A 23,057-nucleotide genomic window follows, 5' to 3' on the forward strand; every position below is an offset into this window, starting at 1 on the left:
TCTTTCACCTTCTTGGTTAAATTTAGTTCTAAGTATTTTATTCTTTGGGAAGCTTTTGTAAATGGAATTATTGCATTAATTTTCTCTTTGTTTATTCATTGCTGGTGTGTAGAACAATTTCGTTACTAGAATTTTATTTATTTTACCATATTATCTTTCTAAATGTTGTGCATCAGAAGAAGCATTCTCATTGGAATTAAGAAAAAGGGAAATATGGATGCTGGATGAAATAGAGAAAGGAAGGAATCATCCCATCTTTTTTTGTGACTCTCTTGTGAGCCAGGCATTTCATAAGCACTAATTCTAATTTATATCATATTTGATTATAACTTTATTCTCAATTTCCAAAATGTATAGATGAGAAAATGGTTAGTCAAAGAGATAATTATTTAAACAATTACATTTTGTAATTTGAAATTCGTAGTTTTCCTCTATATTTGTACATATCCAATATTGATCCTTTTTTTGACAAAATAATGCTGGCTCTTACTAATTGCATTTACTGGACAGTCTTCCTTACTAGGCACTGAGAACATGAGGGCAGGAATTGTAGCTTTTATCTCTGTATCTCCTCCAACTAGGACAAGGCTTAGAAAATAGTAGGTGCTGAATGAATTTGAAAACATATGATGTGAAACCACAACCAAGCCTGAATCTGTTTACCTCATCTTTTAGAAGGTGTTACAGGCCTTACTATAATGTGGTAGCAAAAGTCCTTTATGGTACCTGCTGATTTTGAGGTAAAGCATCATCTTTAAATCTAATTTTGCAAATTTACTGTTGAGTAGGGCAGTGAGTGGCAAAATCTGCATCTGGGATTTCCACATACATTCAACTCTTCAGCCATCTAGAACGTATGTAAAAGTAGATAAATCCTTATAGATCATGGAGAATAAAAGCGTATATTTGCAGTAAAATATATTATATATATAAATATATTACACAGTGCTGACAGTGCCTATAAACCTCTAGATATTGTAGTCGTTATTTGTATCATCAATGCCTTGGGCTTCCTTGCTTGCTTGTTTATTCAATCAAAACTCAAAATGGGCTTTAATAAATAGTCATTTCAATAAAAGACATAAAAATATGTTTAGGAAACTGACACAGAGTTATATATAAAATTTGCAAAGAACCTTGTCTTAAATTTAAAACATTTTCCTTTTTTCTCTCAATTGCCAAAATGTTTGTAAATCATCAACCGTTACATTATATATTTTTTAACTCAGCTATATCCTCTGTCTATTCTGTGTTTACAACAGGCCAATCTTAGAAAAGATATCTATAACTGTCTAAGATCATTTATTAAAAACCTCTGACAACTTGGTACGCTTATGACCCCTCACCAGGGACTCACATTTACAATTGTGTAATGAGAGAGTAGATCACCTTCACTGTGTTTGTGGAGTTAGGAGGATCTATTAGTGTAGCATGGAAAAGATATGGGCAGTTGGATATGTGGTGAGATCATTGCCAAAGGAGCTCATGCTTAAGGAAGAGTGACTTTTGGAATTTTCATGAATTATGATCTATTCTGGAATTCTAGATTGGTGCTTCAGAGGAAAATGGTGATGGATGTTAATGAAATCATTTGTGATCTCAGTTTCTCTAGCTAAATGTAACAGTTTGAAACTGTTTGGCACCCTAGAAAGGCCGTGTTCTTTTAATCCATTCCTGTGGGTGTAGACCTGTTATAGGTAGGACATTCTGATTATTTCAATTGAGATGCATCTCACCTCACTCAAGGTGATTCTTAATCCTCTTATTTAAGTCCTTTAAGAGGATCAGAGAACTAACAGAGATGAAATTAAGGGAACCATATGAAGAAAAGTGCAAAGAAGTTAATAAATGACCTGCAGAAAAGAGAGGAACCCACTCAAGCCAGTAGATGAAAGCAACAAATCCTGGGAGAGAAGGACAAGCAGATGCGAACCCTGTATCTTTCCATGTGACAGACATGTCCCAGATTCTGGCAGCCTGTCATCAGAATCCAGAAATAATCTAGTTGATGCCTTAAGTTGGACATTTTCATGGTCTTAGAACTAAATTTGCAAGCTAATAATTTCCCCTTGTTAAAAGTCAGACAATTACTAGTACATTGCATTTTGTCAGCTTTAGCAAACCAAAACACTGTATATGCACTTAGATATCAATTTGTACCTGCAGAGTGTAAGACTGGACGATTGAAACATGGAGTATAATGAGTTCATGCTGGAAAGATGTATAGACTAAGATGAGAATATGCAGATACCCATGAAAGAGAAAGCAGCAAAGTAGATTGAGAAGAACAACTCACAAAATCGGGATTTTAGGATAATTGAAGGAAAGGAATGATCAAAGAATAGGAGACATTCAGTAAATGTATTAAGTGTATGATCCAAATAACTGTCATCTCATTTCCCTTCTTCAATTTGCTAGTTATTTGAAGAACCAGCTCAAGCATCACTTGTAAGAAGGCACACTTGCCATCCACTGGTTTTTCCCTTCACAGTATAGTACCAAGTTGATAGACCCTTTGCATATTTAGCATTTTTTTTCCTGAGTTTTCTGCAAAGAGAAATAGAGCAAGTGTTAATCCAGTCTAGTCTGTGTGTCTAGAACAGTTTATCGGAGAGCCTTTCCTTTTTGGATCTTCTCTTTTACACTATATATTTTTTCAATTTTCTAGAGAAGAAAGGGAAGTCCTATGGCTTTAATTTAATATTTAGTAAGTGTCCTACTTTTTTTTCTGCAGATCTTATTACTCTAGAAAAAATATAATTTTGATAATTAAAAATGAAAATTAGGATTGAGTGAATTGATAAATATGTTTATAAGCCTTGCATAAGTATGATTTTCCTGATATTGGAAAGGCTGAGAAAATTTGTCTAAAATCGAAGCATATCAACACAATGTAACAAAGTAGATTTTTTCTGTTTCATGACTAAGGTTTAACATTAGGTGATATGTTAATAAAATTACCCATACCTATGGAAAAATTAGGTAGGTGACAAAAGAGATATAATGAAAATGAATATATATATATATATCTTATGGGCTAAAATCCCGTAAAATATAAGTAGACATTTTTATTAGTATATTAAAGTTCATTTTAAGTATCTCTGTCAGCGTAATTTTAACAATTGCAAATCCTGTAAACCTTAACTTACATAAGCAAAACAAGAGCATACCATCACAGTTTCTTAACATTCTCTGGATATACAACCCAACACATTTAGAAAGACAAAGGAATTAGTGGTGTAACAATTGAAATTATTTTCAAATGCACATAATTACTTACTTACAATAACACTTGGAAATAATAAAGCAATTCACCAAAATATCTAGGAATCCAAAGGGACAGCTCCATAGACAGGAGAGAGGTCACAGATTCATGAGGATCCCTCTACAACCTCTGACACCTAGAAAATAAGGAAAGCAAACTTCTCCTTCAAGAATAGTCAGTTTAATCCCAGGTGTCCTCCACCACCCAGCCACCTCATAGTTTATTCCAAGAGATTTAATTCATGGAGCACCTCAGGGGAAATGACATTGTGGTATGTGGCTGGGTTTGGAGATGCTGGGTCAACTAAAAGTTACATTCTCTCAGGAGGGCATTTGCAGGGGCAAAGAGGAGCATCTTCCCCTTGATAAAGATACCCCAGACATTTGCTGAAAGTTTTCTCTCCAACTTTCTTTAGGGTAAGGACCCATTTCACTTACACTCTGAGTCAGAGGAGTCCTCTCAGGAAGTTGAGCTCTCAGACTCACTGTCTTCATCTTCATCCCCACTGCTGGAACCTGATCTTTTGCATTAGTTTCTCTGTTTCCATTTGGGTTTGTTTTTCATAATACTTGTCATCTGGTTTCATTGATAAAATCAACTTATGGTGATTATTCTTAAAATATTGCTTTACTTTTTCTTGCAAAAATTTTGGATTTTCCATAAGGCACTGCCTGAATTGAGCCACAAAATTTCCTAATTTCAAGAGCTCCACAGGGTCTCCATCATGATTCCAGCAAGAAGCTATGTATAAGCTCAGGGTGAGTCCAAAGCTGGAAGACTGATGTTTCATTTGAATTTCAGTTTTATGAAGTAAAGCTTCAATTCGATCATTTTCAAAGCCTTTCTCAATTACTTCATCAATTGTTCTATCAATAATGTTTTTGACTGTTTCAAAATCTTTTTCTGAAATGCCTTGTAGGCCTACGCTGAAATAGGCCTCCCTTGTACAGTCATTATATCCAACATTAGGAGAAAAGTCTGTGCCAAGTCCAGATTCAATTAAGGATTTGTAAAATGGAGAATTGGGTCCAGAAATCAGGAGTGAAGACAAAAAATTTAATGTGAAGGCTTCAAACATATTGGTGATCTCTGTTAAGAGAAAGCTGATGCTGAATGTTGTTTGTTTAGAGGAATCTGCAGCAAGCGAATTTGGGCCACAACTTATTTGGTATTCCTTAGGTTTATTCCAAGGCTTCTGAGCTGGCACTGCAGTACTTGTTTCAATTGTCTGAAATTTACTCAGTGCTTCTTCATGAACTTGTTTCAGATGCTGCTCTAACTGAAAATTACCATAAGTGAAGAATAAATGCTCCCTTCATCTCATTAAAGACAACTCCTTTAAAGAGCAAGGGTGTTTGGGGGTCACTTGGATTCTCATGTTCCAGTCTCCAACCTTCTTGCCAGAAATCTAGTTCCCGCAAACATGGAAAAAAGGCTGCATCCAAATACACTGAGAGAAGATTCTGAAAATCCTTGGGATTTTGTGTGGAAAATGGATACAGAGTATAATCACTAGCTGTGAAGGCATTCATAAAAGTGGATAATGACCTATTTAGCATTTTGAAGAAAGGATCTCTACATGGATATTTCTGAGAACCACAAAGGACTGTATGCTCAAGAATATGTGGAATGCCAGTACTGTCCATTGGAGTGGTACGAAATTGAACACTAAACAAATTATTTGAATCTTCTCTTGCCAGATGCAAATATTGAGCACCTGTGTTGTCATGACTGAGCTTCACGGCAGTTAGGAATAGTTCTGGAATTGATGTTACCTGGTGTATGGTGATTCTGTGCATTTTTTCTCCTACTTTATATTGTAGAGCCTTCTCACAAGCTGTATTACTCCTCCACCTCCATATTTTCTGCTTTACACAGCCGCCGGTCAGCCTCAGCAAGCCGCCGCAGCGCCACATGGTTGTGGTGGAAACAGAACCCCATCTATATTCTTTACTAAAAGATACATAGGGTTTCTATTACCTGTGCACAGGTGAAACTGGAGATGAGGGTGGGGATATTTTAGTTGCAAGACTTAATGTAGAAGTTGCAAGAAGACATATTATTATTGCATACTATTTTGAAAATTTTAAACATTTGAGGATTATTATTCCAGGTCTTACCTGGGAGAGGCAAACAGTTTCAGTGAAGCAGCAGTTGGAAGTGGAGTGAGAGGAGGAGAAGGGAACATCACCAGGAAGGCACTATGGAGCTGAGGCCTCATATGTAGCAGTTGCCATGTTCCAAAACTCTGGTACCTATTGAATAGCAGGAATTAAATCAGAATTGCTGCAAGACTCACCTAGGGAAAGTGGGAGAAGGAAACACACAAAAAAATGACGTAGATGACGTCTTCTACCAGGTTTTAGGGTTTATGGGCAGAAAATCGGATTATAAAATAAAGTGTCATTTTCAGACTTCCTTAGTTCACAGAGGCAAAGTCACACCCTCTAAACTTCATCATGAGGATTCTAATGAAGCATCCCATAGACTGATAACACCTTTGGCTCTAGTCAGAGCAGACGGGTCCTTTCCTTCACAGGAATGCCCCCAAGCAGCTGCACTTGCCCCGGCCTGTGCCTGGGCCGTCACGGGCTGTCAGGAAGGCTCGACAGCATCTGAGGTAAGCGGCAGTGCTCGGGGGTGTCAGCTGTACTTTCTTCTACATGAGTGGACCCCCGTGAGTGATCTCTCTTCATTGCTCTATTATTCTCTCAAAGAACAGGGAAGCAGGGAGGTATGTAAACCTTTATGACTAAATTTATAACTAACTATTCTGTTAAGTGTAAGACTGAACTTATCTGATGCCTAACAAAGCAAAACAAAACCCAACAACCTGAGTTAACAAAGCGTCTGCTTTGTGCTGATTTGCAGTGAGTAATGCAAAAGGACCTGGACGGATGTTTATGATAAATTGTTAATTTTTCAATATTGCATGTAAAACTGTATATTCATTTAGTATATATTAGCTTTTAGTTTCTAACCTTGGTGATCTTTTGCTGGTCTGAGTCTTAAGAGCATCTTAATGTTTTCTAAATGTGTTTAAAAGTTTGAGTTTTCAAGGAATGTATATGAATAATCCCAAGATTATCAAAAGCCTGAAAATGTGTTTGTAAACAGCAGGTACAATCTCAAAGCACAGGGTTCACTGTGCTCCGCTGCCTATTGTACAGTGTCTGAAATCTTTTCTTTATATCTTATTTTTTTCCTTTCTTTCCCTCTTTTTTTTTTTTTAACTTGCTTAAGCTAGGAGAATAAATCCAGTCCTTACTATTCCATCTTTGTTGGAAATCAGAATGTGTGGAGAGGTTTTCAAAACCACAAACTCAATTTCGTTAATAGATATAGAGCTGTCCATTTTATATATTATAATCTTCAATGAGCTGTGATAGTGTGTATCTCTCCATGAATTTGTCCATTTCATTGAGCTGTCAAGCTCATTGGCATAAAGGTTTTTATATTTCTTTTCTTCTAAGTGCCTGTGACTCTTCCTTTTGATTCTTGTTATTGCTTATTTATGTCTTCTCTTTCCTTGCTCATACCAACGAGGCTGAGAAACACTGGCTCCCTTCGGCATGTGCAGTGTATATTTTGTGCAGTGAGTTAGGTAAGGCAGCCTTAGCTGGGGGTTGTGGGTAAGGCTGGCATCAGAGTTTCTAAACACCAGGCTCCAGACTCTCGTAGCGCTGGGAGGAGTGGGCTCCACTGAAGGGTAGATTTGTGAGGAGTGACTCCCCCATCGCACCCCTATGTCAGCAAGTACCAGGAGGGAAACTCTAGAAGCCCTTTGGGGTTGTCACTGGAAAGGAGGAAGAGTTGACCTAGTAAAGGAGGGAGTTCTAGGCCTCTTGGATGAGGTACGGGACAGTGACTCAGTGAAGCTGGAAGAAGACGGGGTCAGGAAGTGCCTGGCTGGTGGCCACTAAGGTTCATCAGGACCCTCCATCCACCAGTGCCCTCCACCCCAGCTTTATATTCTCCACCCAGGACTGAAGACCCCTAGCCCTGGATCCCGTCCCCCATTCCAGCTCCAGTGCCTTACAAGCCTCCAACCCAGGACTGCCAGACATTATGCAGCGCCTTTGGATAAGACATTCCCTTCCATTTTTGTGTCTTTTGATAACTAAAATCTTAATATTTTGGTGGTTCAATTGATCATTTTGCTACTTATTTAATTTGTGCTTTTCTTTTTTGATGAGTCAATCTCTAACACAGATGTTGAAAAGATACTTCCCTATATTTCCTTCTTACAATGAAGGATTTTCTTTTCCTGTTGAACTCATGCACCTGAAATTGATTTTTGTGGATGATATGAGGTAACTATCTGTATATTTATTGGAAATTTTGCCTTTTTGCATACATTCGTAATAAGCCTTCTTACTCATAAATCGGCTATCCATGTATCAGGTGAGTTTTTGGCGTTCTCTTTGGACTCTGGTCTTTCTCTTCATCCCTGCACAAATAGTCCACAGAGAAGATGTCAGTGTCATGAAACCATAACATCTGTCACTGATATTCTGTGTTTCACATTTTGACCCACAAAAGCACACTCTTGCTGATATCCGTAATAATAACATCCAGTAACAACCCGTACAAATGAATATGAATATGGCAGTATCTTGGAATGTTCATCGTATAAGGCTATTCTCAGAGTATTATTATTTAAAATAATCCAAAAAATAGCGTACCTGAACCGCTGATTGTATTATGTACTGTAACTATTCCTAAGAAATTAAATTGAGCTCATAACTTTTAAAATTATATAATATAGCATATATACAAAGCGAAAAAACAAAAAAGCAATAGTTTTCAAAGCACTCTTCAACAAATAGTTATAGGACAGATCCCAGAGTTTGTCATCGGCTGCCATACCATCCTTTCAGATTTTTTCTTCTATCTCCTCCAGAATATAGGAGGCCAGAAGGAATATTTTTTTATCCTCACAATTAACTTTTTTTCCTTTTTTTGTGAAAAATAACATATATACAAAAAAACAATGCATTTCAAAGCACTGCAAAACAATCAGTTGTAGGACAAATTTGACAGTTTGGTATGGATTACAGTGACAAAATTTTCGGTTTTTACTTCTAGCTGCTCTCAGATACTTGAGACTAAAACAGATATCAATTTCATGATTCAGTAATCATATTTGTTTACTAAACTCTACCTTCTCTGTATAACTCCACCATCACCTTTGATCTTTCTCCTCACTTTAGGGGTGTTTGGGTATGGCCATTCTAACTTTTTCATGTTGGAATGGACTGTCAACAATATGGGGTAGGGAGATGGAACTAGCCGATGTTCTGGAGAGGCTGGGCCCTCTAGGTTTCAGGACTTATCTGGTCCAGGGACCTATCTGAAGGTTGTAGGTTTCTGGAAAGTTACCCTAGTGCATGGAACTTTGTAGATTCTTACATATTGCCCTAGGTGTTCTTCAGGATTGACGGGAATGGGTTTTTTTGGGTTTGACAAGTTATGATAGGTAGCGAAGTCTAACTAAAGCTTGCATAAAAGTGATCTCCAGAGTAGCCTCTTGACTCTATTTGAATTCTCTCAGCCACTGATACTGACCTTCTTTTCCCCTCTTTGGTCAGGATGGAATTGTTGATCAAATGGTGTCAGGCCTGGACTTATCCCTGAGAGTCATCTCCCACGCTGCCAGGGAGATGTTCACAACTGGATATCATGTCCCATGTAGCAGGGAGGGCAAAGATTTCACTTGCAGAGTTGGGCTTAGAGAGACTGAGGCCACATCTGAGCAAGAAAAGAGGTCCTCCAGAAGTAACTCTTAGGCATACTTACAGGTAGACTAAGCTTCTCAGCTACCTGTATTAGCATCACAATAATAAGCCTCAACATCAAGGGCTTGGTCTATTGATTTGGGTGTTCCTAATGTTTGGCCCAATATCAAGGGATTACCTGTTGGTAAAGTTTAATAGTTTCAAATTTTTTCCTGTCATCCCTCAAGGGACGTTGCCAATTCTTTTTGATTATCTGCTTAATATATTCTAGGATGTATCCAGGCATTACATTAAGCTATACAAGATTAAAGGCGCTCATTCTTATTCTGAGATCATTGTGTTTCAATTCAAACTCATTACTTGCTGATATACCTATATTTGTAATATTTTTTTCACTATTGTCTGTTTTACGATATCTTCCAATGTGGAGAAATGGAGCTTTTTTCCTCTGTTGCAGTGAGTGATTCAAGAAATATATGACTCATTTTCTGAATTCTCCACTTTCTGTTGAGAGCTTACTCTCTCCCATTAAACTTGTTCTCTATTAGGAAACATTCAGTCTACCCTATCGAATTAAATTGTTTCAAACCATAGCTTGATTTTGAGGTGTAAGAAATGTATTGAGATTTTAGATCTTCGAATCAACCTAATTCAGGGTTTCTCAAACTTTAGTTAAGATCAGAGTCACCTGGAAGAATTATTAAATGACAGATTACAGACCCAATGATGTAATTTTTTTTATTAAGTAGATCTTGGGGGTGACCCCCAAATTTGTATATCTGTACTCAACCCAGATGCTGCTACTGAAATTGGAACCACATGTTGATATCCACTAGACTAAGTAATTTTTATTTTATATTTTCTTCAGCATTGCCTCTTCCATTGGTATAATCTGTATTTTGTCATTTTCAATGGTTATTCTTTGACTATTGAGTATTCTCAAGGATTAATTAGAAATCTTTGTAACTATATGTCTCAGAACTAACATCCTTTCTTCCTTTCAGAAATGTAACTCGGTAAAGCTTCTGAATGTTATGCAGCACCACAGCAGAGGTTATGGAGCAGTACACTATGATCAAACTCTATTGCAAATAAAGCAGTTATCTCATTCATTTATTAATATGCTCATTTAAAACATATTTGTTAAGTGCTGAGTACGTCCTAGACATTGTGTTACATGCTGAGAATATAGCAGTGATTACAAAAGACACATCTTTTTCCTCTTGTAATTTATATTGACATAAAAGTAAAGGTCCAGCTTTATAAAAATAGACTTATCCTGGTCCTGGGGTCAGAGCAGGTTTCCCTGTAAATGATTTTTTTCCCCTGGAGTAAATTGATAAGTAGGATTTTCTTAGATCAAGATGAGGGAGAATAGTATTTTAGACGATAACCAGGTCTACGTTGTAAGAACTCTGTATTCCTGGGTATCCAGAGCCCTGGTGACACTAGAGTCAGTCAAGCCCCATTCCAGATTTGGGGGTCTCATAGCAGAAAGAATTCAAAGATGACAAGGCCAATAGGAATAAGTCGTAAAGTTTATTACACACGGAGAAAGTACATGTTAAAGAGGTTAATGTAGACGTGTTCAAGGCAGAGGCATGCCTGGAGTGGCAGTGGGTGAGCCTCGTACTCAGCGAAGTCTTTTCAGTGCTCTTCCAACTGCACCTTTGAACACCGGGTGTCTCTTTGTTCCAGGAGGAGATAACTTTCAGAAATTGTGGCCTGCTCTCAAGTACCCAAAACTAGCCTTTTGGGGGATGTTTAACAATCGTTAAATCCCCATGCTTATTGTCATTAACTAAGAGCCCCCTTCCTGCTCCTGATTTTACAAGCTTTTAGGGTTTTGGGAGGTTTCAGGGCTTTAGGGGAAATTTTTGTCCTAGGAAGTTTGTAGCTGTGCATTAACCCTTTCAGAACTGGATAAAATACCAAGGACCACAGCTGTGATGCCCTATTCTATCCTGCCTCACCTGCCTTAGACCATTAGTTGAAACCACACATCCACAGGTATGTTCTCATAACTCCAACAGGTTCTCAAAGCAGATGAACAACCACAGCACATATTCTAAGTAGTGGACTGTACAGATTAAAGTGAATCACAACATTTTTCATTTTGTACTATCTTCATATTTAATAACAATAAAATTTTATTACATTAAAGGATAGGCTTAAAAGTATTATTGAATTATTTTAATAGAGAAGGGCTCCCCCAGATAAGGAGCTCCCAGACATACAATGAGGTTCCTGGCTTAACCCTGATCATGCACCACTAGTGAAGAAGAAAGGCCTGAGAGGGAAATTGAAGGAGCCAGGGGGGAAGCTCCACATGAGAGAACTTTTGGCAATATTAAAAAAACTCAGACTTCCAGTGTTAAAATCAAGGAACACACCAACACGGCCCAGAGGTTTGTGTATATACTGACAAAATACTGGAGCAGTGGTGAAGATACTGTAATGGTTGTCCCCCTTCACACATACAAGAAGAAATACATCCTCGGATTCAAATAGAGTGTCATTCTTCCTTATCCAGGGATCCCTGCAGACTCCTACAGCCCAGCTGCAAGAATCATCCACATCCAGCTCCCAGTAATGTTCCCCAGAGGTGAAGACCTGGGTCCCCCTTGAAGCAAAATTGATAGATCTTTGAGAATTGAAAGTCACATCCTGGTGACCACCTGTAGATGTCAATCTTCTCAGATTATCAAACAGCACACTGTTGTAATTACATATGTCATTACTGAAGGAAATTTCCACTGTAGAATGAAGAGATTATTCCAGTCACAATCAACTTTTAAATTCCCATGAAATGAAAAGTTCTACCCAGATTTTCACTAAAACAAACAAAAAAACAAGCTGCAACTCAATGGCAGTACTGGCTGAAAAGTCGCAGGTTCAAGGGCTACCCAGATACATAAAGAACAAACACGTACCTAGCCACAATGGAAAACAGTTCTACAAATTTAGATATAAATGGGAACATTTTCAGGCCAACTTTTGGTTCATTACGTTTCATGGGAAATATGAAACTGAAGACATAAGTAAGGGAGTCAATCAACAACAGTACAATATTTTCACTCCCCCTTCTCAGGGAAAACAAATATGCTTAGACCTACATAAATGGTGATGACTTTGCCAGAGATATATGATATTCCATTTAAGCAAATTAATACTTCAGAAAAAAATCTAAATATGTTTTTATAAAAGTGGCTCCTACTGAGAATTTTCATTTACACATCTTTCATCTCAGACCTAATCTTTCTCTATCCTCTCTATCTATCCTGATTTAGGTCTGTTTTGGAGCTCCATATACAGTCTCATCTACCACCAATTGCTTTATTGTTCTTGCTCATGAATTCTCATTTTGTGCATTTAGTTATTTTATGATTATTCATGTATTCTTCTACTTACATCATTTAAAAGGCACATTATTACAAATAGCAGAAACTTTGATGAAAAAATATTTATAAATAAAACACCACTAATCCTGTCACCATAATTAATTGCACTTAACTTAAAATGGGAATGCCTTCTATCCTTCTAGATGGCTCACTAAACAAATGAAATTGGTTCTGCAATGGTTCTAGATCTCAAGGAACCCTCTTTCTGAGTGCTCCTTATTGCAGAAGTGCTTTAATAGTGTCCTGAAACACATTTGTCTTTTTTCAATTTTCCATTTAGTTTTTTCTATATTATCATAGGGCAGATAGTACTATAAAAAATGCCTATTCATGGGCTGCTCTCCTCCGCTAAGTGAAAAGTTAATAGAGAAAGATTGGCCCATAGGGGAAACCGTTACACTCACCTCGGTAGCGGCTGAGCCTGTCTATCAGTCCAGTGATGGGCCCTGCATTGAGCTCTGGCCTCACAGGCTGGGGCATGCACAGCTGCACTGACTCACTCCTGTAGGGGGAAGATTCAGTCCATCTCTATGGAGCCAGAGGCTCCATTCACAGTGTATAAGGAAAGACTGAAGCATTCAACTAAATAATGTTCAGTCACACAGCCTTATTCTGATATTGTAGTGAAACTCCATAATCAATGGGTGGGATTGAGCTTTTCTTAGTAATCTTGCTTACTTTTCTTCTCTGTCTGCATCTACCAGTTCTGTTTCTCAGAGGTCTCTGTTGCCTATATACCTAATCCACCCACCTCAATATGTTTATGATTTTGAAATCCTGTAGCAAATTCTGCATTGAAACCTGAAACTCATGCCTCCATGAACCACAGGAAACAGACAAACAACAAATAAACAAGACTAACTCCTGAGAAAGGGGGACAAGAAATCACATTCAGTAAAATATACCCATGTGCACACAAGATTTAATATCTCAATAAATCATGACTTCATTTTTCTGTCTATTTCAGATATGCGTTGATTTCTCAATAGTGTTCATGATGCCCAGTTTACACTGAAAGCCAAACTTACCTTGTCAATATGTCTCCCAAATCCTGTAAAGAGAAAAAGAAAAGCATAGAGTTCTTCACAAATCAGCTATTCTTCCTATTCAGTCATTAATTCCCTCTTTTTTCTCTAAGGGACAAGAATCTAAATTCTTGATGAACACAGAACCCAGCTGAGTGAGGAAAAAGGAGGAAAAGGGCAGTCACTATGGAACCATCCAGGAGTGTCTGCAAAGTGGCCTCAGCCAGGTTTGGACCCAGAGGGAATGTGCTCCAACTAAGGGTAACTGAAACTGAGGATTTCTAGACAGAAAACATTAGGAGGAGGTAAATTTTAGCTTTCCCCCAGATTTTTCCATAATATTCAACTTCTGCTAAAATTGGTATGTCTGTCAGTAAGTTGTTCCTTTCTGGGTTTTGGAAAAGTGACATGAAGAGAATTTTAAAAGGGAATGTTCCCTGGGGGATCCTCTCTATTCAGTAAAAGCTTTGTTGTTCCTAGTTAATATAGGAGTTCCTCTTTACTTCTTTTATTCCCATTTAGGAATTATTCCTCACCCTAGACAATGGATATAAGGAAATGGATTTTTGGAACCAAATGAATAAGGGAGGTCAAAGATGTGGACTTGACTTAATAGAAATGATTTTGAGGTGTGTCCTTGGTTTTTACCTGGAGCATCTCCACATCTGGTTTATGGCACATTTTCATCAGCTCTTCATACATTTCTCGTAGATGTTTCCTCTTTTGAATCATTGTCACTTCATTTTTCTTGAGTTTCTGTAAAATCTTTTTGCCTTCCTTTCTCAGTCTCTGTACTTGTTGATTTTCTTCCTCATGGAGATATGGATTCAACCGCGTATATGCAAATTTGATCATCATACTCTTTATACTCAGATTCTCCTGCAGGAACATAGGAATTCAAGATTATATAACCAGGCTGACTTTAATATCCTCTACCTAAACTTCATCCATTGTAACAATCAGCTATATACACCCTAAATTCATGTCCTCCACTTCTCAGAAACTATAAATTCACCCCTTTCCCATCTTTATTTATTTCCATTCTTTATTAACTATAAGACCCAAACCCATCCTTCTCTCAAACCATTTTCATGCACTTCATTAATTCCTGAGAAAAGAAAAGACTTTCAGAGTTATGTCTTCAATATACATTCTGTCACGTCTGAAATACTATATGCAAACATTTGAAATTCATGATTCTTACTAAATTATATAGAATATTCTGATATCTTGTTAATAATTTAGTCTCTGGTTTTTAACCCAGAATGGAAGCCATCAGATAAGATATTCTTAAATTTTCTAACCAGGGCTTCAAACTAATTTTAACCTTATAGCTCTTTCTCTGGACTCCTTGTCCCCCTTACTGTCTAAGCACAGGCTCCCTTGTTGTTCTGCCAATTTAGGATGTGACTCCTCATTCCATTACATACTGCCTCCTAATAATTATAAATTCAATATCTCTCCACCTCCCCAGTCTTTCTCTTGCTTCTTTTCCTCACCATCGCAACATGTTCAAATCTCTCTTACTTGAACCAATGTCATTGTTTAGCTACTCTTAGTTTCTCTACCTATCAGTTTTCACCATCACTGTCACACTTCTTAAATTGTTGTTCATACTTTTTTTTATACCCTATTGGTGTCATTGTACTAAGCGTTATATGAAACACCGGTGCTTCCAATTATATACTCTTTAATTAATATAATCCCATACAGAAATCTCTGCCTGAAATGTCTATGCAATTTTAGCATCTATTTGTCCTTGAGAACTCAAATTTATTTTGAACCTGAGAAACTTATTGACTTCCTGAACCATAGCTACTGACCTTCTCCAGATCCCTTTATGTATCTCTATTAGTTGATGTTAAATTAGGGTCTAGAAATCTTAAATAAGCCATGCTACCCTATGTTGAAAAAGCAGATTCTTTTTCTTATTGATAAACCTTTTCCAGAATCTCATGACAGACACATGATTTCAGCTCAAATTCTTAGTGAATGAATTTCTTCCATATATGTCTCAAGATGATTCTGAGAGAAAGAATCTCATACTTACGTTCCATATCCTGATTATACGGCTTTCTTCATTTAGATTTCTCTTATTTTCTTGTATCTTTTCCCATAAAGAACTCATTTGCCTTAAGAGCTTCTCCTGAAAAAGAGCTATGAATTAGGCACAAGAGAAAAAATAGTATAGATTTCAAAGCTTCAGTGATGAATAGAAGAAAGAGATGTTAGATAAATGTACTGTGGGGAGATTGGACCAATCATAGTATTTTTGTGGTTAGTGCTCAGTAATCATCAGCTCTGAGCGATCTCATACTATAATACCACAAAATGTACTATAATCATTTGCCTAGGGAAACTAATAAGGATTTTACATACTGTGGCTAATTTCTCATAAGCATCTTGCCTCAGCATTTGGTTCTATTGATGCTATTTCCCTACACTTTCCAGTCTACTACTATCGTTCTTGCCTAGAATTATTAAATATGTTTCAATAACAGAGTTCTCTTAGATCTTCTAGGTTTGATAGCCAGAGATTGCTTCTGGACTTGCAGGCTTTACAGTGACCTGCACATTATACTGCATAATCAGAACAATTATAATTATTAATCACCATCCCAATGGAATAAAACTCCACAAAATCATTTTATTTATTTACTTATTTTATTTTATTCACAATCTCATCCTTTATGCCTAAACCAGTACCAGCTTCATCTTGGGTATTTAAGTAGGATTAATCATCATGATCCTCATTTTCCCAGTAATCTTTGCAGTAGTATCCCTAGCTTTCAGAGTGCTCTCAGAGGCATCACTTACCCGGTAGTGCTCAGCCGCCCCTTCTATGGAAGAGTGTTTGTGAGTCTCGTGCTCCTGAGACTTAGAGCAGAGCCAACAGAGCAGGTTCTTGTCCTCTTCACAGAAGATCATCTTGGTCTCCTTGTGTGTCCCACACAGATGCTCCTCTGAGCTCAGGAATTGGCAGAGATTTGCTCGTCTGACATAGGACACCATATTCTTCAGGAGAATACTGGTTTTGAAATGTGTCTGCTGAGAGCTTTCTTCCCTACATGTGGGGCATTTGGCAGGTGCTTCCGTTTCTTCCCAGGAAAGATAGAGACAGGGCCTGCAAAAGCTGTGCCCACAGCCTGTGGTGACCGGGTCTACAAGGTAGTTCAGGCAGATGAGGCAGGTGAGTTCTTGCTGGAAGGCCTGTGGGATATCTGAGTCCATTTTCCTGAGGGAAGAAGTGCAGTTGAGGTTACTATTCTGCCCTGGAGAGATATAGAATGAGCCCAAATTTTGCTCAGGTTATGACTGAATAATTCCCTTGTGGCTTAAGCAGAATAGGATTTATTTTGCATATGACACAAATGAAAAATTGAGGCACAAAGAGAGCTCTCACCCTCTGGGGAAAACTTTGCGTTTTTTGTTTTGTTTTTTTTTTTCCCCCATCAACATGCATCTACCTTGCCAACCCCTTTTCTACTGCAGAAAAGAAGTTGAGTTTTGGGGCTGTATGACTTTTGTCCAAATTGCTTCAGTTTCAGGGATTTGACCCAATCTAAAACTCCAGGGCTCAAGTTCTATTGGTCTGAAAATCAACCCCATAATATTACATTTTCCATTACTTTCATTATTTCATTAAATTTTCACATTAATCCTTTTATGAAGACTCCTCCAAAAATATGAGTGTTGGAGCCAGAACTCATACTAAAATTAGCAAGATAGTGTTGTAGTAGATTTTCCAAGATGCGCCAGGCGCAAATAGTCATTGTCTAAGCAACTATGGGAATTCAGTCTACAATGCTTTTCTGGTATGTTTGCTCTTCCAGGGAATGTCTATCAATTTGAGGATGTAACAGTTGATACAAAAACATCCTTAGAAGAGGAATAATAAATATTAAAAAAAACAATAAATGCAGAAATGTGCAGTATGCTAATCTGTGCATCTTCTTTCCCTCATCCAAGATTCATTAAATGTCCTCCTTGCAACCGATTGACAAAAATTCATAAAATGTATATCCAAGGCAGTCAGAAAACCACATTTTCTCCTATGGTGTCTTTTATCTCAAACAGAACCAACCATCCAAAATCAACTTTGGAATACACATAAGCATTAACAGAAGTCGAACCAGGCTTTGTCCTCCTATCTTTGTCTCTATACACATGCATTTAAACAGACCAAAAATTATAGAGAAGAAGAATCCAATCTCCCAAGTCCTTTAAAAGTATTTTCAAGCACCCTTTCACACTGTGAAAAGATATCATTGTTATATAGTATTAACAATCAGCATCAGAAACCAAATCATGCTTTTAAGACAAGTGGGTTCTGGTTTCTACTCATGTAAATAAAGATGGCACTCTCATTGTATGGTCACTTTTCTTCAGGCCCAATCATTTCCTGATTTTCTTAAACCTCATCAGAAAAAAATGATGTTTCTGAAGAGAATATATTGCCCATAATCATAAACAATATTCCCAAACCTCTCAATGCATTTTCTACTTACACATCGCATTATCTACTAACACACTGTAGAATATACTCTCACTTATATATACATGTTTGCATGACTTAGAGGAACACTTGCTGTGTTAGAATAGAATCTAACACATTTAAATGTAGAGAATAAAATACTCCTAATCCATTTTAGAACTATACCCAGTGTAAAATTACAAGATATCTGGCAACTAAAATCCAAATGAAACAAGTAATAAGTAAAATGATAGAACAAAATCATATTAATGATCAGTAATCCTATTGATTCCAAAACCAAATAACAAGATAAGGTGGCAAAATAACTTGAATTCATAAATAGGTGAAAGGGTTGGGATTGTTTTTATAAACTAGGCAAAAAGATTAATTTCTTTGAATTGACCTCAGTTTGCTGATTTAAATTTAAACTTAATTTAAATCTAAAATTAACTTGAAGATTTTTACAGTTTGTTCTGGTTTGTGCTTTCCAAAGAAGAGCTTTAGAACTGCTCTCCTGTAAGTTTTGTACTCACCTAAGGAGTATGCAATCGTTTCACTAGTTCTTGCCTGTGAAGTACCACTATGGACTTCAGTTGAGGAATCAGCTCCTCACAAGGTGTAGGAGTAGCTTTCAGAAGTTCCCACAGCTGCTGACTCCAAGTGCACTCTGTGTGTTCTGGAGAAGGTTGAGTTCTGCTCCTCCAGTGTCCTTTTATTGAATCCCTGCAGACCACACCCATTTCTTTCAAGTGCTTCCTTTCATGGTCTTCAGATAGGTTTTTTTTTTCCCCAATAGGTAGGCACTGGGAATCAAACCAGGGTCTCTGGCATGGCAGACGAGATCTGCCACTGAGCCACAGAAGGAAGAATTGGTTTTAACATCTTTGTCAATCCCCATTAACCTGTAGAAACATCACCTCCTCCAGAGCTACTCACTTTTCAACAAATGAACTTCCAAATGCCAACACTGTACCTAAATATTCTTTGACCAAAGGACTTTCATTTTTATCTTATAAAAGTCAGAAAAGAAAATGTCATCATTAAATGACTTTAGAAAATTTCTTGTAAAATTCAGAAATATTTTGCCTAAGGTTAACTTTAATTTAATTATATGCTATCAAAATGGACATGTATTTCATTTATTAATTTCTCCTTATATTTTACTGTAAACATTTAATTTACCAGTTTTTTTACTTTGACCCACTTCAGAGTGGAGATTTTTCCCACCCTCACACTCACATTAAGCCTCCCAGCAAGAGTAGGGCACAGGATTTCTGCTGGCACTTCCCAGCCAGGTTAAGGGGGTACAGGAGAAAAAGGCTGCGAAGCCCCAGCTCAGGAAACCCCTGGATCAGTGCACTGAAAGAGAGCTGTGCTCAGGTCATTTGGAACTTATTTCTACTGGAGAAGGTGATGGTGGTGTGGTTATGTCCCCTAACCCATTTAGTCCACTGCTTATGGGGTGAGGAGAGATGCCACCAAGATCCTTGAGAAATTCCCCTTCCTAGTTACCCTTGACCACAGATACCCTTCATGTGATCTGGGAAAGTCAAACTGGATTCTGGAGATGCAACTCAGACCTCCCTACAAGCACTTAGAGCATGTCCTGTGTGTATGCAGAGACCCTTCAGGCCAGGGACAGTCTGAGCAGTGGGAGAGGTGGAGTGAGGCTCTGAGGAGCAAGAGGAACTGACTGCAGGAGAAAAGGGAAGGAGGGAGTCCCAGTTTCCAGATGCCTCCTTTTCGCTTGTGAGAAATTGATTTATTATCAAAGAAGCCCCCATTCTGTGCCCCATTCCTCTGAGATCTTGGAGTTTCTCTGGATTAGGACTTCCAGGTATAGGTCAAGAGTACAGTCCAGATTTGGGGCAGAGGGCAGGAACTTAGCAGGTATGGAGTCTCTGTGGGTTGGGACCCAGCTGGGTGGGTATTGGCTGCTTGGGATGGGCGTGGGGCATAGTGGGGAAAAACCTTTAGAGCCCATAAACCCCAGAAATCTGACCCTTTAGCTCAAATGTATGGAGCCTAATTGGGAAGGGGTAGATCAAGGGAATTCTGAAGGGCAGTTAAGAGGGGGCTACTTGAAGGGAAGCAGTTTTTCTACTGAGGTCACTGGACAGAACATCATCTCTTCTTAGCTTCAGAAATAAGCAGAGGCTGTACAGGGAGGGTGAAAGTGTTGTCCTGGACCCCTTCCAGACAAGCCCAGCCCATCCCCACAGGCACAACGCTACGTGGTTTCCTGCCTCCAAGGCTTCTCTCATATTCCCTGACGAAAACAGGTATTACTTAGGCTTTTTGCCTTGTTTTGTTTTGTTTTCATACCTCTAAGGGCTTTTCATTCTACCTATTTCTTAACCAACTTTCCAAGCATTATCCTTTTCTAAGAAAAGCACAGAAATATGTATTTATTGATTCAATATTCTATTATTCAAAACTATCAATAAAGATTCTCAAGGGATGGTGAGATTAAAGTGATTTCATTATTCTCTTGCTTTTCTGTATTTTACAAAATATCAGCGTATAAAATGTGATGCTTGTGTAAGCAGAAAAATAATTTACAAACACATGTACGTATGTGCCATCAATTTGGAGGAAAAGGGATGGCTGAACCTCATATTGTTCAAAGTCCGTTGGACAAACTTCTACTCCTGCATGGAATTATAAAGACTATTAACTTCATAGAAAAAAATCTACACAAAAAGCTCAGTTCAAATGGTTCTGTGTGACCATCCCAAGTGAGGTGAAAAGTTGCTTTCCTTTGAATTCTTTGCCGGTATCTACTGCCAGTAGGGTGCTGAAAATAAGGTGAGGCTGTCTGACAACCATGTTCTTATCAGACCCGCATCAAGAATCAATTCCAATTAACCTGAGATTTGACACCCTGAAACCCAACTCTGATGAAAGCTCTGGGAAAACAAGGAGTGAGGTATGAGGGGAGGAGGGAATAAGAATGGACAGCATCAGAATAATCTGGTTTATAAATCTGTTTTCTCACCACTAGATTTTGCTTTTCAACAAGAACCCCAAGGTCCTAGTTTGAGGGGCCTCATCTTAAGGAATGTCCCGCCCTCAGCCCCACCTTCGCAGGAGCAGACCCAGTGAAGTCTGCATTCCCCCTACTCAGGCAGGCGGAGAAAAGGGTGCCCCCTCTGCAGCCTAGGAAAGCTCCCTTTTTTGTCCCTTCTGGGAATCTCCCCCTTGTCACACATTAATATCCAAGCTGACTCCGCCCACATGATTTCCCCTGTGGCAGACACTGGCCTTTCTGGAGTCAAGGTATCATTCTCTGGGTGCTTTCATTTGGGCATTTTTATGGCCTTAAAGCTGTAAACTTCTGGTTTAATAATTCCCGTTTACAAAAACCAATCCATTTTTGTTATATTACATTCCATCAGCTTTAGCAAACGAAAACAGGAAGTAAAAACTCTTCACATTGATGATATTAGATACTACACTGAACAAAAGAAAAAAGAATTGCATTTACTCAAGAAATTAAGCACTTCTGTTAAGAGATGTGGGAAAAGAGCGGTACCCAAAAGAAGAACAGGTAGACTAAAAAACCCTCTTGTAAAGGTGGAAGATATGAGTCAACTTTATAGACCAATTCATCTTCAGTTGAGTAACATAACTTTTAAATTTATAAATTATTCCGTTCAGGAGCCCTGTAGTCCATTCGATGTGACTAACCGTGTATCATCCAAAAGCAACCTCAGGTTAATCTAAGAATCAAAATCGATGGTGATCAATATGGTGGGACCCAACTCACCTCCATTCGAAACAGGAGAAGAAGGATATTGTGAACATTGTTTGCAGAAAGATGAAGATTTCAAAACAATAAATGTGACATTACATATAGGTGGTTGATATTTCTAAAACTATACTATTTGCTATTTACATTTCAGCTTATTTTTATTGTGATTTATAGTTTGATAATTATAAGTAGTAATTCTTTTTTATAGAAATATCTTAAATTTTAAAAACTCAAAAGAGAATATGTATACTGAAAAATCATTTTTATTCATTTACTCAACGAATATATATTGAGCACCTATTATGTCCCAGTCACTGCTCTGGGTGAGCAGCCCTGAAGAAAGGAGACCAGTTTTCTGCCCTTCTCAAGATTATCCTCTATGGGGTGAAGTGAAGTGAGAAGGAAGACAGGTAAGCACGGGATGAAAACATAATAAAGTATATATAAAGAACATTAGATATGCTATGAAAGAAGTATATATGGAGAACATTAGATATGCCATGAAAAAAACATAAAGCAGGAATGGGGATGTTGCTATTTTAGACTAGAAAATGGTTACCCTTTGGAGAATGGGATCCTGAATGAAGGGAGATAATGGGACTTGTGGCTTCCTGGGGGAGCAGCATTCCAGGCAGAGGGGATAACTAGCACAGAAGTCCTAGGCTAAAGTGGTTGATGGACTCTAAATACAGATGAGGGTGGTCGATTGTAAGCAGTAGCAGTAGTGGTGAGATGTGGTCAGATTGTGGATATAACATAAGGTGAGGCTTAGAGGATTTGCCAGTGGGATTTATGTGGGGAATGGGAGAAGGGGATGAGCTGGGGGTACCACTAATATCTGGGGCCTGAGCAATTCAAAAATGGGTTTGTAATTTACTCATGGGAAGAGAATAGAAAGCAGAGCAAATTCTCTGAGTAGTAGAAAGAGAAATACCATATGGAAAGGTATATGAGATAAAGAGAAAGCTTAAAAGATGGGTAGAGTTACAGTCTGTAAGCTGTTGGAAAGAGCCCAGTCCAGGCTGGTTGGGTTGAGTCCAGACTCCCTGTCTGTGGGACCTTGGACAGTGTTTGGCACATAGTACGTGGTTAATAAATGTTAGCTGCTGTTTTTATTATTATTTGAATTATCAGTTTTTTAAATAATAGAGATTTATTTTGGTGTTTATTTTGGTTTTGGTGAAATATGATGGGAAGATTAAGGAGAAAGAATACTACATTAAAATACCTAATTCATTAACTCTCATTGAAGTTTCTTTGTTTTAGGCCTTTGGGTCAGTTTTTTTGCATTTTATTCATATAATAAATGAAAATAAAGACAGCAGTTAAATATTGTTTTAATCAGTAGCTAAATACCTCAGAACTATTTCCCCCTCCCTTCATTAAGATTGATATTTTCA

At 37.9% G+C, this 23,057-nt stretch overlaps 1 protein-coding gene and 2 pseudogenes across 1 annotated transcript; 1 reads left to right on the top strand and 2 right to left on the bottom strand.

Annotated features, from left to right (window-relative positions):
• The window catches only part of LOC143645099 (tripartite motif-containing protein 43-like), a 601,918-nt pseudogene that overhangs the window by 258,976 nt on the left and 319,885 nt on the right, over positions 1 to 23,057 (top strand).
• LOC143643877 (presequence protease, mitochondrial pseudogene) lies at positions 3,762 to 5,195 on the bottom strand (annotated as a pseudogene).
• On the bottom strand, positions 11,266 to 16,663 carry LOC143643400 (tripartite motif-containing protein 43-like). The gene is made up of 6 exons (XM_077112066.1): positions 16,247 to 16,663; positions 15,480 to 15,575; positions 14,078 to 14,308; positions 13,433 to 13,455; positions 12,809 to 12,906; positions 11,266 to 11,759 (listed from the first exon to the last, which is right to left on the bottom strand). Exons 1-6 carry the CDS (start codon positions 16,658 to 16,660, stop codon positions 11,266 to 11,268), a joined length of 1,356 nt encoding a protein of 451 aa, XP_076968181.1. The 5' UTR covers positions 16,661 to 16,663.

This window comes from Tamandua tetradactyla, chromosome 8 (genome assembly GCF_023851605.1).
Source record: "Tamandua tetradactyla isolate mTamTet1 chromosome 8, mTamTet1.pri, whole genome shotgun sequence".
Taxonomy (NCBI): Eukaryota; Metazoa; Chordata; class Mammalia; order Pilosa; family Myrmecophagidae; genus Tamandua; species Tamandua tetradactyla.